We start from the raw sequence: 12,815 nt of genomic DNA, 5'->3' as shown, positions 1-12,815 counted from the left end.
CTCCTATTATTCCATAAGAGTGTTAAGACCTGGGTCTAAAAGTTGGCCTGAGGACCCAATGGGGGAGTACCACATTGGAGATGGCTACTCCACCTTGGCAAGGAGAAAATATCTACCCTAAGGAAGTCTGTTTATTGGAAAAGAAATACATAATACTCTGGGTTGAACAGAAGATGGAAGAACCTTTTCTGTCCCCACCCTGATCAAAATTAAAAAGCAGATGGCAGCAGTGAAAGTTCTTAAAAGTGTGCTCCTTTTCATCAATATTTTAAGAGTCCTAGAAGCTGTTTAACTTCAGTTTAGAGAAACATCTTTTCTAATAAAATTCTCTAAACAATTAGCTTGATAAGATTCTTTTCAAAGATGGTACTCTTGTTTAATAGACCAAGGTAATCCAGCATTCAACTATTTTATATAGGAAAGATAATACTGAAATAGTTTTCTCATCATAGTAATTGGAGGATAATATGCAGATTTGGTCATCTTTTCAAATTCTCCTGATTAATTAAGTTAAAAATAGTGGAAAATTTACAAAATAGTTAATTTCAAAGAGATTTTAAGGATCCCATACCCCTAGTAATACACCACAAGTATTGGATCTTTATCATTTATTTCATTTATATACTCAGAGATATAAAATACTCCTTTGACTCCTACTGTTGTTGCATTGCTAGCCTAAATGGTTTACACAGTAGATATTAGTTAAGGTTGTAATTTTGCTGTTGAGTAATATTTAAAATTATAGAGATATTGATCATATCAGATTACCTATAAAATGATTTTAAGAAACAAAAACCGCATAATTCAAAAAAAACCTTAACGTTAGGTTTAGGCTCACTTGGATTAAGTTCAACTCCTTATTCTTTAATTTATTCAATTTCTTTCCAACGACTCCCTAACACTCTGCCTATCCAAATTCTCATTTTCACTAAAGTTACATGGATAGTAACAAACATCTCAAGCGTTGATCCAGTGTTTAAGATACTTTTGGCCTGGATGATTGAATTTTTATTTACATGATGTGGAGGAATAATCAAATATTTAAAAATTAAGAATTTTACTAAACACTTAAATTGCTGCCCATCTTTTAATTTTTTACAAACCTATATAAAAATGGTTGTTCTAAAAAATGAATTGCAAACCAAGCTCCATGAATTCACATTTAGCCTATTTGTATTGTACTATTAAAACAGATTCAGAAATATCTTTATATTTTTAAAATACTGCTTTAATCTTAAATTACCTCATGACAAAATATACATTTACCTCTAAATATATTTAATGTTTCTCAAAATATGAAGCTTGAGTATTTTGTTTCTCTTAATGCATCTTAAAATATGGTATTCTGATCAATCTGCAACATTGCTGATATTTAGCTAAATTCAGATCACTTTGCTACTTGGAATTCTTGCTAAAATAGGTTTTTTTGTTGAGTTTCCTATTGGAAGGCCACCTAATATATTCTGGATAGAAGGATCCACATAATGGCCTAATGCAAATTTTAATGGGCATACGCAGAGAGTAGCATCTGCATAATTAAGCAGACAATAGATTAGCTGTTTGATGGCTTTTTTTGTCCAAATTGCTCATTTTTTATTTTTTGATAGTTTTGATAAATATATTTGTTTTACCTTTCAAGAACATTTCAAGGTAAAGACATTCTTAACAGATTGATGCATTTTGAGAATCTGTATAAATGTCAATTTTAAGTCTTCATTTCTCTATATATTCTTGATTATGTATTTAAAGAGTATACAATTGGGAAATGTACAGTAAATTGTTGATTATTAAGTGCTAACATTAAGTAGAAAATAACAAAGCAGTGACATTTTTCTTTTTCCGTCCTTCATTTTAGACAGTTTTGTTTGAAAAAACTATTGTTTAAATATTAGTAAATGAATTAATATTGTACATTGTCCCATTACATTTTCTGGTTCTGAAAAATGAGGACAAAATATTGAATAGTTAGTTGAAGAATTTTGCAATTACCTAAAGTTTTCGAAGCAATTTTATGGTTTAAAGTATTTTAAATATTACGTTGTGCTTTTTTAAAAGGAAACTTGCAATGGACATAATGTACCAAGGACACCACTTGCTTTTACACTATAAAATAAAGTATAGCTGAACTAGATGTCATTCCAATTTCAGTTATATTTTACATGAATTTTTCTGCAAAATCTAGATTCAAGTTTAAATTTAATAGATTTATGTGGAAAGAAAATATTTTGAGCACAATCCTGTTCTTTCTTGATCAGTCAGCTTTGCACGTCTGCAGCATTTTTTGCATCTTGGTATTACTTTTAAGACTTATAAAACACTCTATTATATGAATTTTCAGTGTAACCAATGCTGAAATATTTTGAAATAAATTTAGATATCAATCAATTCTGATGACAATTTCTCTCATTTATGTAAGATTTAATTATTCTATTTCATGCAGAATTTTTCTTAACTTTTGCAAAAAGCTTCCATTTTAGGAAAAGCAAAAGAAAGCTTGAAACATAAAAGAGGATTAGACCTCTTTAGGTTCTTTAGATTAAGCTCACAGTATAAATTGCCATCTATCTTCTCTATTTGTCCTTTTGCTAGTGTTTTTCCATTGTTTTCTCACCAAAAATACAGTTTCTTTCCTATCCTTTTGTATAAACTTCAAGCAATCTCTTAAATTCCTTCCAGAATTTAATATGGTAATCCTATATATACATATTTGGAGATAATCATTGATCTTATCACAGGGATTTCTTGTAGATTTATAAGATTTGATGAATGACAATGCAACTACAACTTTTTTTGGGAAAGGGTATTAAGCATATCAAACCTAGAGACATCAGTTAGTTTCATTTCTGCTGGTCTGTAGCTAATTCTGTATCAATCTTTTCTTCAACTTTCTCTTCCAACAGTAGTGGCATTTGGCTTTTTAAAATGGTTTACAAAACACTTTTTCTGTATTACTAAATACAAACTACTGTAAATATAAACTGGGTGGTTCAGAAATATGAAAAATGCTGTAACAGTTATGTACACATTGCTATTTCTATTTAAATTCTATTTTAGAAAGTTCTAGGTGTAGAATATCTTGTCTGTTTAACTTCTCAGGAATCATTTGAATTGAGAAAACAAAATCTCTAGTGCCTTTTTTAAGGTTTTCAGTTAATTTTCTGAAGTCAACGAACATCAATATCCTCTGAACTGCAGAGAAGCTGGGCCTATTCAGTCAATCCTCCAGAAGAGATTGATGGACCCAGTAGATTTCAAAGGGAGCTTAGGGTTATTCCTGAGTTTCCAGCACATGGCTTAGACAAAACTTAGTCATGGGTTGAAATGAACATATGACAGGTGGGTTTGTGTCTATGTAGTCATGAATAGAACCTCCTGGTTCACAGAGGAGCTCCATGAGATGCAGAAATATAAGAGAGGCTCAGAGTACTATTGAAGAAAGACAGGATCAAAGGATGAAACTGACTTGGCATAGGTAAGAGTGTTTATTAGGCTTTTGTGGTAAATAAGAGTTGCACAATGTGTTTACTTCTCTACTCTTACTGAGTCTGTAGGTATCTGGTTAACAGTTCTGTTTCAAGGTGAGCCTTTGCAAGATTATTGTGGGAATCATTTTAGGCATACTTGGACAAAGTTGCTTGAATTTGGACAATGTCCGTATTGCTGTGACTGGTCAAAGCCTCTTAGGAAGATAAATGCAGCTGAGTCCAAGTTCTAATTAATGCCCCTTAGTGGGAGAAGATAGCTCTGCTTGCCTTGAAAGAGGCCATGGTATGCTCTATCTTCAAGAGGCCATTCTTGGACACAGTAGTTTTAGATAATTTCTGTTCAATCTCCAATCTTCCCTTTTACAATCAGAATTCAGGCTGGGCTATAATATTAAAAGGTGTAGAAATGTGCTTTCAGAAATTTTATAAAAAACTAAAGAAACAGAAGTCCAAGATGCTAAAACATAAATATGAATCAAGAGAAACATAATAGAAACAACATTTGAGATATTGTAGGGAAATAGCAACGGTATTAGAGGTATAAAGGTAGAGGTATTCTATGATGTATTGTTCCTTCAGTGTTCTATCCTGAACTAAAAACTCTTCAATCCTCCTAAAATAAAAAGCAAAGAACCCCAATAGCATTTTTAATTGTAGTTGCTAATACATATCTTTAAAGCTTTATCATTCATACAATCTACTTGAAACGTCAGCTCAGAAGTGCTTCAGCCTCTAATTCGTATTAATTTGTTCGATTTTAAGGCATTGCCAGTGATACTCGTTTAATGTATTAGATTAAACTGTTTTTGCTTATTAGAACTGAATTAAATAAATACATATTAAATTGTAGGTTGAAAAAGGCAAACAGGTATTCTGTGAGATTGTTTCTTTTTAGGATTGGTCTGGCTTGGACCCATACATATATTATACCAAAAACATATCTTCCACTTACTCTATTAACATGTAGTTTTCTATATGTTTTTAATCAGACAGTAACCTTAATTAGCATATCCCAAAGATCCTTTTTTCAAAAGGCAATTGAACTTCTTTGGTTTTTTTCTTTAAAACTTTTCATTTCTCATCCAAGAAGTTTCTTCAGTTCAAGACAGTTCAACTTCTTAGATGAGAAGCAAAACAAACACACAAAAATTATTCTTATTTATCATTTTTTACAAGAGATATAAAAGGTAGTCATCTAGTTCAGAGAAACAATACAAAATGATATAAATCATAGACATTCCAACTCCAAGAATGTGTCAAAATTATTGGGAATAATAACTTCTTGGAATTGCTTTTAAATGACTTTTCCTAACAGTACATGGCATCTTGACCCAAACAAAACCAAGCCTTTGAACATATAGAAGTAATTTATTATATGTGCAATAGTTGAAAAAAGAAAGTCTGGACTGATCTTCAGGTTAAAAACATATGGTTCTTAATTAGCAATCTCAGTAGGTAGATAAAAAAACAAAATATTAAAAAAAATTACCACAAAACATAGAATAAGAATCAGAATATCAAACACAGTTTGAAAGCTTTGCTCGTTCTTCAAATTGCTTGTCCACTGCAAGTGATAAAGCTTGGAGGAAAGTTGTCATTATAACACTAGGAGACTAGAAAGAAAGATAAAAATGTTAAGTGCCAGAATAAAAGCTAGTAAATTCACTATATAAAAAGAATTGAAGAGTTATTTAACACACTAGATTTGTGATGGCGAACCTTTTCGGGACCGAATGCCCAAACCAGAATGTATGTGTAAGTGTGTGCACTGGAGGACCAGAAACCCTAAGACCAATTGGCTGGCACGCACATGCCTGTTTTTGGACCATTTTGAGACCATTTTCCGGGGCATTTTCCAGGCTGTTTTCAGGCCATTTTCTGGTGCTCTGGCGCCCTTGAAGACCAACTTGCCGGAAACCAGAAGAGCAGCTGGCGACAGCATGCATGCCCAGAGAGGGCTCTGCATGCAACGTCTGGCATACGTGCCATAGAGTCACCATCATGGCACTATATATAATATTACAAGCATTACATAAATGTACAAATTCCATGGAAATAGAAACTTCCAATGGCATTTCTGCAGCATAATGAAGCAAGCAGTCGGGTACTTCAGAGTTCTGCCTTGGGCCCAGTGCTCTTCAATAATGGCTAAGGAAACTAGATATATTTAGCCCAGGAGTTCCAATCCCTGGCCCATTACTAGGCTGCGGTCTGCTTGGAACTGGGCCGTGCAAGAAGTGGACAAATGCACCCATGTCAATCCACTTGTACTCATGGTAGGCACTTGTGCTCAGAAAGCTCCACTTGTGCAAGCAATGGATGTATGTGCCTGCCACATATGCAAATGGAGTTGGGCGTGTTCACATGCCTGCCACTCACACAGAACCATCCCATCTCCCCATCCCCTGGGCCACCACCAAGCTCAAAAGGTTGGGGACTGCTGGTTTAGCCTAACAAAGAGAAGGCTTAAGAGTGACATGATAGCTGTCTTCCAATACTTGAAGAGTGTCACAAAGAAGAGGGGGGTTGATTTAGTCTTCAAAGCACTTGAAGGCAGGAAAGAACCAATTGGTGGAAACTTGTTACAGAGAAATCCTATTGGAATTAAGAAGAAATTTTCTGACAACAAGAACAATTAATTGGGAACAGTTTACCTCCCAGAATTGTGGATGTCTATTGTTGGAGATTCTCAAGAAAAGATAGGGCAACCATTTGTCGATGATAGAATAAGGACTTCTGCCCAGGGCAGGGGATTATATTAGACTCCAAAGTCTCTTCCAGCCCTATGATTCTGTTATTAATCTAACTGAATTAATTTTTTTATTTGCTATTGCACACAAATGCTTTGTTTATGCTTATTCTTTGTAATGTCCCAAAATTAAAAATGGGAAAAATTATAGTTATCACTGAGTAAAAATCAAGCTCACATATAGGGCTATTTATGTATTTTATGATCTTTATAAAAGAACATCATCTTACCTGAATATACAGTGCATGGGCTAGAAAAGGAAGCTTTCTTAGGATACGGCCGCTAAGTCCTTCGCTTTTCCTATAAGCAGAAATATGTTATGCATTAGGTTTAATTTTTTGTCAGTATGAACATATTAAAAAATTAGAATAAATTTCACAACATAATACATATTGAACCAACCTGCTATTGAACCTTGTTTGCTCAATGGTAATATTTTTGGATTGTATTATATTATTATTATTATTTATTATTATTTATTCGATTTTTATACCGCCCTTCTCCCGAAGGACTCAGGGCGGTTTACAGCCAAATAAAACAACATAAACATACACAAAAATTAAAAACATATTAAAAAACTGATTATAAAATGGCCTAATAAAGTTAAAACCTTCCTGCGCATGCGTCAAGATGGCGCGGTGACGATCTTCGCGGTGCGGTCCGCGGCTTTTCCAGGGGGTCTGGGACCGAGAGGGGGTCTTTTTTAGCCCTCCGGTCCCAGACCCTTCCGGCGGAACATCAGAGTCACAACAGAGGCGTTGGGCTGAGGCCCGCCGAGCCGCGAGCCTCAGAACAGCTGATAGGCGCGGCGGCGGGCTCGGCGGTTTTCCTCAGCGTCTCCCCGGGGCGGTGGCTGTTTGGCGGTAGGCCCGGCGGCTTGGCGGCTCCCCTGGTGGCTCTTTGGACGTTTCTCGGTGGCGGCTTTGCCCTGCCCTGCCCCTGCCCTGCCCTGACTCGGCGGCTCTGCCCCGGCTCTATGGCGGTTCAACCCCGGTGTTGGCTACGGTCTGCCTGGGCCTGCGGGAAGATCGGCGGCCCAGTGACGGCCCAATGGCGGCTCTGCGGCTCTGCGGTCCGGCGGCCTTGCGGTGGCTCAGTGGCCCCCTCGGCGGCCCGGCAGCTCCCTCGGCGTCTCCCCACCTTCCTTGGGGTGGTGGCCGTGGCCATGGCGGGCGCTGCGGGCCTTTGGGTCTGGCGGCGGTGGCGGCGGCCCCAGGGCTAGGGTTTTCCAACAGTGCTGGATGGGACTTGGCGGACTTTTCTCCCTTGGAGCCTGGCGTTTTCCTCGGCTTATCCTTGGACCTCTGTCGGGGCCTGCTGGGCCTCTGGCTGGGGTGATGGCCACGGCGACCGCGCTTGGCTTCCGGGTATCGGCGGCTATGGCAGCGGCGGCAGGTGGCCCCCCCACTCCCGGGGACTGAGGGTTTTCGATCAATGCCTGAGAACGGTCTTTCCATCAATGCCAGGAAGGAGGAGGCGAGAAGATCGATCGCTGAGTGGTAGTGGCGGAGGGTCAGATGTAGCCATCTGGAGGTTTCGCCCCTCGGAGGAGGACTCGGAGGTGTGGCTGGCCTCTTTAGACCCTCGGCAGCTCGGCCTAGGACTGTTCAATCTGGCCTGGAGTGTCGGAGCAACTGGGTATGGAGTCCCTGACATCAAGGCCTATATTGACTTTAACACCAATTGATTGACTTGATGGAGGATGGCTAGTCATCTGTACCTGGGGCAAGTGAGACCGTTTGGGTTTGGGGACAGAATAACGGCCCCATGGAGCCCTGGAAGTCCACGGTTCATCTCGCCAGCCAGGAGCCTAACCTTGCTATAATAACCGCTACAATAACACCTTGACATTTTCACCGCCTGGATGGACTGCTGACCGCTTTGTATTTGTATTTTTATTTACCTATGCGAAGATTTTCAACGCGGACCTTCTTGCCCTCGAGACTCCCTCTCGAGGTCTGGCCTCCACATTATCGAGGGCACATCTTGAGGACGGGTTTTGGAACCCCGAGAGATGGCATGCAAATCTAGGAGGCTTAGGGATTTTAATGAACTCTTTAGTCGCTTTTTATTGGGGATTTTAAGGGAAATTTTAAGGGGAGGGAAAGGCGGGAGTTGGGGTAGCCCGTCGAGGTGGGGCCAGTCACTGCGCATGTTTGCGGCGGAGTGTTAATAGGTCCGAAGGTTCCGGGGGAGGGTGATGTTCCAGGTGACAATTGTGGTTCCATCTGTGTGGTTAGTGGGAGAGGCAGATATGGCGGAGGGGGGGGGCCGTATCGAGACCTGGGAGCACGTGTTCGATGTCTGAAGGCGATCACGTGCTCCGGCCCCTCAGTTCCTACCCGTTCCTCAGGAGGCCATGATCCTCAGAGCTTGGATCTTCGGCTGATGTTATGTAATGCCCGGTCCGTGGCTAATAAAGCTCCCCTGATCTGTGATCTTATTCAGGGGGAGTCCGCGGACCTTATGGGCATTACGGAGACCTGGTTGGGCCCGGAGGGGGGGGTGCCCCTTGTTGAGTTGTGCCCTCCAGGTTTCCGAGCATTTCATCAGCCGAGGGCCCAAGGTAGGGGTGGGGGGGTGGCGGTTGTTATTAAGGAAGATCTAGAGCCGAGGAGGCCACTGTTCCTCAGATTGCCGGCTGTGAATCCCTCTATGTGAGGTGGGGCCATAGGAATCAGTTGGGCTTGTTGATCGCGTACCTGGCTCCTTGCTGCGTGACCACAGCCCTGCCCGAGCTGTTGGAGGTACTGGCTGCTGTGGCGGTTGAGACCCCCAGACTTATAGTCATGGGGGATTTCAACTTGCCATCAGTTGGCTTGGCATCGACGGCAGCTCGGGAGTTCCAGGCTTCCATGACGGCCTTGGACCTGATTCGGGTAAACGCACATGGGGGGAGGCATGCTGGATCTGATTTATATCTCTGGACAGTGGTTAAATGATCTGGTATTAGACGATTTAGTAACAGAACCAATGTCATGGTCGGATCATTTTCCTTCGCCTAGACTTCCGAACCGCCATTCACCACCGCAGGGAGACGGAACCTATACGGTGGTTCCGTCCCAGGCGCCTGATGGACCCTGAGAGGTTCCAGACGGAGCTTGGGCCATTCCCTGAGGATCTGGCCCACGGCACGACTGAGGAACTGGTCGTGGCCTGGGAGCGGGCCGGGGCCCTGGACCGTGTCGCGCCTTTGCGGCCTCTGACCCGGCGTAGATCTCGTCCGGCCCTTGGTTCTCCGAGGGGCTGAGGGAGATGAAACGCCGGAGAAGACGCCTAGAGAGCACCTGGAGGTCCAGTCGCCCGGTTGATCGGACACTAGTTAGGACCTATTCTAGGACCTACCTAGTGGCAATGAGGGAAGCGAGGCGCCCACGCCCACCCTCATTGCGTCGGCAGATAACCGCCCGGCCGCCCTGTTTGGGTGACCCGCTCTCTCCTACATCAGGAGGTGCGGGATGACCCTTGCAGGACGAGCCGAGGAGTTTAGTGGTTATCTATACGATAAAATCGCTCAGCTGAGGGACGGTCTGGACCGAATTTGGGATGATCCAAGCGAGGGAGAGGAGGCACGCCTTGTTGAGCACATTTGGGATGAGTTTGACCCTGTGGCTCCGAGGACGTGGACAGGCTGTTGGGGAGGCTTCACGGCACGACATGTTTACTGGACCCGTGTCCTTCCTGGCTGGTACTGGCCACTCAGGCGGTGACACGAGGCTGGCTCCAGAGGATTATCAACGCTTTGTTGGATGGGGTTTTCCTGCCGCCTTGAAAGAGGCGGTGGTGAGACCCTCCTTAAGAAGCCCTCTTTGGACCCAGCTATTTTGGGTAATTATCGTCCAGTCTCCAACCTTCGCTTTGTTGCGAAGGTTGTAGAGAGTGCCGTGGCGCGACAGCTGCCCCAACACCTGGATGGAGATGTCTATCTAGACCCGGTCCAGTCCGGCTTCCGACCCGGATACAGCACGGAGACAGCTTTGGTCGCATTGGTGGATGATCTCTGGAGGGCCAGGGACAGGGGATATTCCTCTGCCCTGGTCCTATTAGACCTCTCAGCGGCGTTCGATACCATCGATCATGGTATCCTGCTGCGCGGTTGGAGATTGGGAGTGGGAGGCACCGTATATCGGTGGTTCTCCTCCTATCTCTCTGACCGGTCGCAGACGGTGTTGACAGGGGGGCAGAGGTCGACCGCGAGGGGCCTCACTTGTGGGGTCCCACAGGGGTCGATTCTCTCGCCCCTGCTGTTCAACATCTACATGAAGCCGTTGGGTGAGATCATCAGTGGTTTCGGGGTGAGATACCAGCAGTACGCTGACGACACTCAGCTGTACTTTTCCACCCCAGACCACCCCAATGAAGTTGTCGAAGTGCTGTCCCGGTGTTTGGAAGCTGTACGGGTCTGGATGGGGAGAAACAGGCTCAAGCTTAATCCCTCCAAGACGGAGTGGCTGTGGATGCCGGCACCCCGATTCAGTCAGCTGCAGCCGCGGCTGGCTGTTGGAGGCGAGTTACTGGCCCCAAAGGATAGGGTGCGCAACTTGGGTGTCCTCCTGGATGATCGGCTGTCGTTTGAAGACCATTTGACGGCCGTCTCCAGGAGGGCCTTCCACCAGGTTCGCCTGGTTCGGCAGTTGCGCCCCTTCCTTGATCGGGATGCCTTATGCACAGTCACTCATGCGCTCGTTACCTCTCGCTTGGATTACTGTAATGCTCTCTACATGGGGCTCCCCTTGAAGTGCGCTCGGAGGCTTCAGTTAGTCCAGAATGCAGCTGCGCGGGTTATAGAGGGAGCTACGCGTAGCTCCCATGTAACACCGCTCCTGCGCAGACTGCACTGGCTGCCTGTGGCCTTCTGGGTGCACTTTAAGGTGTTGGTTATGACCTTTAAATCGCTCCATGGCTTAGGACCTGGGTACTTACGGGACCGCCTGCTGTTACCACACGCCTCCCACCGACCCGTACGCTCCCATAGAGAGGGACTTCTCAGGGTGCCGTCCGCCAAACAATGTCGGCTGGCGGCCCCCAGGGGAAGGGCCTTCTCTGTGGGGGCTCCCACACTCTGGAACGAACTTCCCCCGGGTTTACGCCAAATACCCGACCTTCGGACATTTCGTCACGAACTCAAGACTCATCTTTTTATCCGCGCAGGGCTGGCTTAAATTGGGATTTTAATGTTTAAATTTATTAATTTTAAACGGGGTTTTCTTAGTATGGTAAATTTTAATTATTGGGCTAATTTAAAATAAGTTTTTTAAATCGTATTTTAAACTTGTATATTGTATTGTCGGTTTTATTATGCCTGTACACCGCCCTGAGTCCTTCGGGAGAAGGGCGGTATAAAAATAAAATAAAATAAATAAATAAATAAATAAATAAAATAAAACTAAGACAAAACCATCATAAAATCCCCCACTTAAAAATTTCGTCAGGCTAGCCCCGCACGGTGAAATAAAAAGGTCTTGAGTTCGCGTTTAAAAGATATAGATATTAAAAGATATTATATATTGGAAGTGGGATCTCATCTGACTGAATTCACTTTCTATCAGATTACACATTATTTAAGTATATACCTTCATAATATTACTCAAGACAAATAATTAAAAGTTGTGGAAATTAATTAATCTCACTTCTTGAGCTAGGAATAAAGGTTCCAAATTCAAAAGAAAAGTTGATATATTTTGTGATTTATAGAAATGTTTTCTGTTTTCTTTGTATTATTTTAAGTGCCCCAGGTTTGGATTATTGTTTCTTTAACTTGCACTTCCTTGTTTTTTTAAAAAAAATTCTTTAAAAATTCATCAAGTAAGTTGCAGGCCAAAACAAAAAATAGCAAGAAACCTATTAGGGCCAGCAAAAATACTGTTTAAACTATACAATAGTAATGATTTTGCTTTCCTAACATGTAATCTAGCTTTGTTCTGTTAAGGATATACAAAATATTTCAGACCTTTCCAAAGCATTCTTAATTTTGAAATATCCTGTTTCAATTTTTTTTTATTTGCATTTATATCCCGCCCTTCTCCGAAGACTCAGGGCGGCTTACACTATGTCAAGCAATAGTTCCAGTATAATCACTTATAAACTAGCTCTTCAACTTCTCACCTTTTAAAATAACTTATTTTAAATATCTTCTTCAATTTCGTAGCTTTTAAAATAAATAGTTCTAGGTTGTAAACTCCTAAAATTTAAGTAGGAGTTCAAACCAGTGGAGGTTGTAAATATATGCTCCAGGAATTAAATCTGTCCTTCAGAAATACTTTATGTTTCAGTATTTCCTTCAGAAATACTTGATGTTTCTTCCTGTTGCAGAAATATTGCTTTTTCTTTTTGAACAAAAATGAACTGTCAGCATGCATTCAATTTTTTGCTTTCAGAGTACTGAATATACCTAAATGTATTACTTTTGGGTATTCTTTCTAAATTTTGCTGGGAAATTGACTGGAAAATGCAGAAGTACACTTATGCAATGTACATTAGGAAGAGGTTTCAAGCAACAGCCAGAGATGATAACAGTATTTTTCTGCTGTTAATAACAACAATCAAAGCATTCTTTACAGAATGGAAAAAGGCAGCCGGAA

At 42.1% G+C, this 12,815-nt stretch overlaps 1 protein-coding gene across 1 annotated transcript in view; it reads right to left on the bottom strand.

Annotated features, from left to right (window-relative positions):
• Positions 1-2,527: 2,527 nt before the first annotated feature.
• The window catches only part of TRIP13 (thyroid hormone receptor interactor 13), a 44,178-nt gene continuing 33,890 nt past the window's right edge, over positions 2,528-12,815 (bottom strand). The window contains exons 14-15 of the mRNA XM_058180353.1: positions 6,465-6,534; positions 2,528-5,098 (exon numbers count right to left, since the gene is read on the bottom strand). Coding sequence (XP_058036336.1) covers positions 5,003-5,098; positions 6,465-6,534 — 166 coding nt within the window. The 3' untranslated portion in view covers positions 2,528-5,002. The remainder of the gene's footprint in view (positions 5,099-6,464; positions 6,535-12,815) is intronic.

This window comes from Ahaetulla prasina, chromosome 4, assembly GCF_028640845.1.
Source record: "Ahaetulla prasina isolate Xishuangbanna chromosome 4, ASM2864084v1, whole genome shotgun sequence".
Classification (NCBI taxonomy): domain Eukaryota; kingdom Metazoa; phylum Chordata; class Lepidosauria; order Squamata; family Colubridae; genus Ahaetulla; species Ahaetulla prasina.
This window is presented reverse-complemented; position numbering and strand designations above follow the sequence as displayed.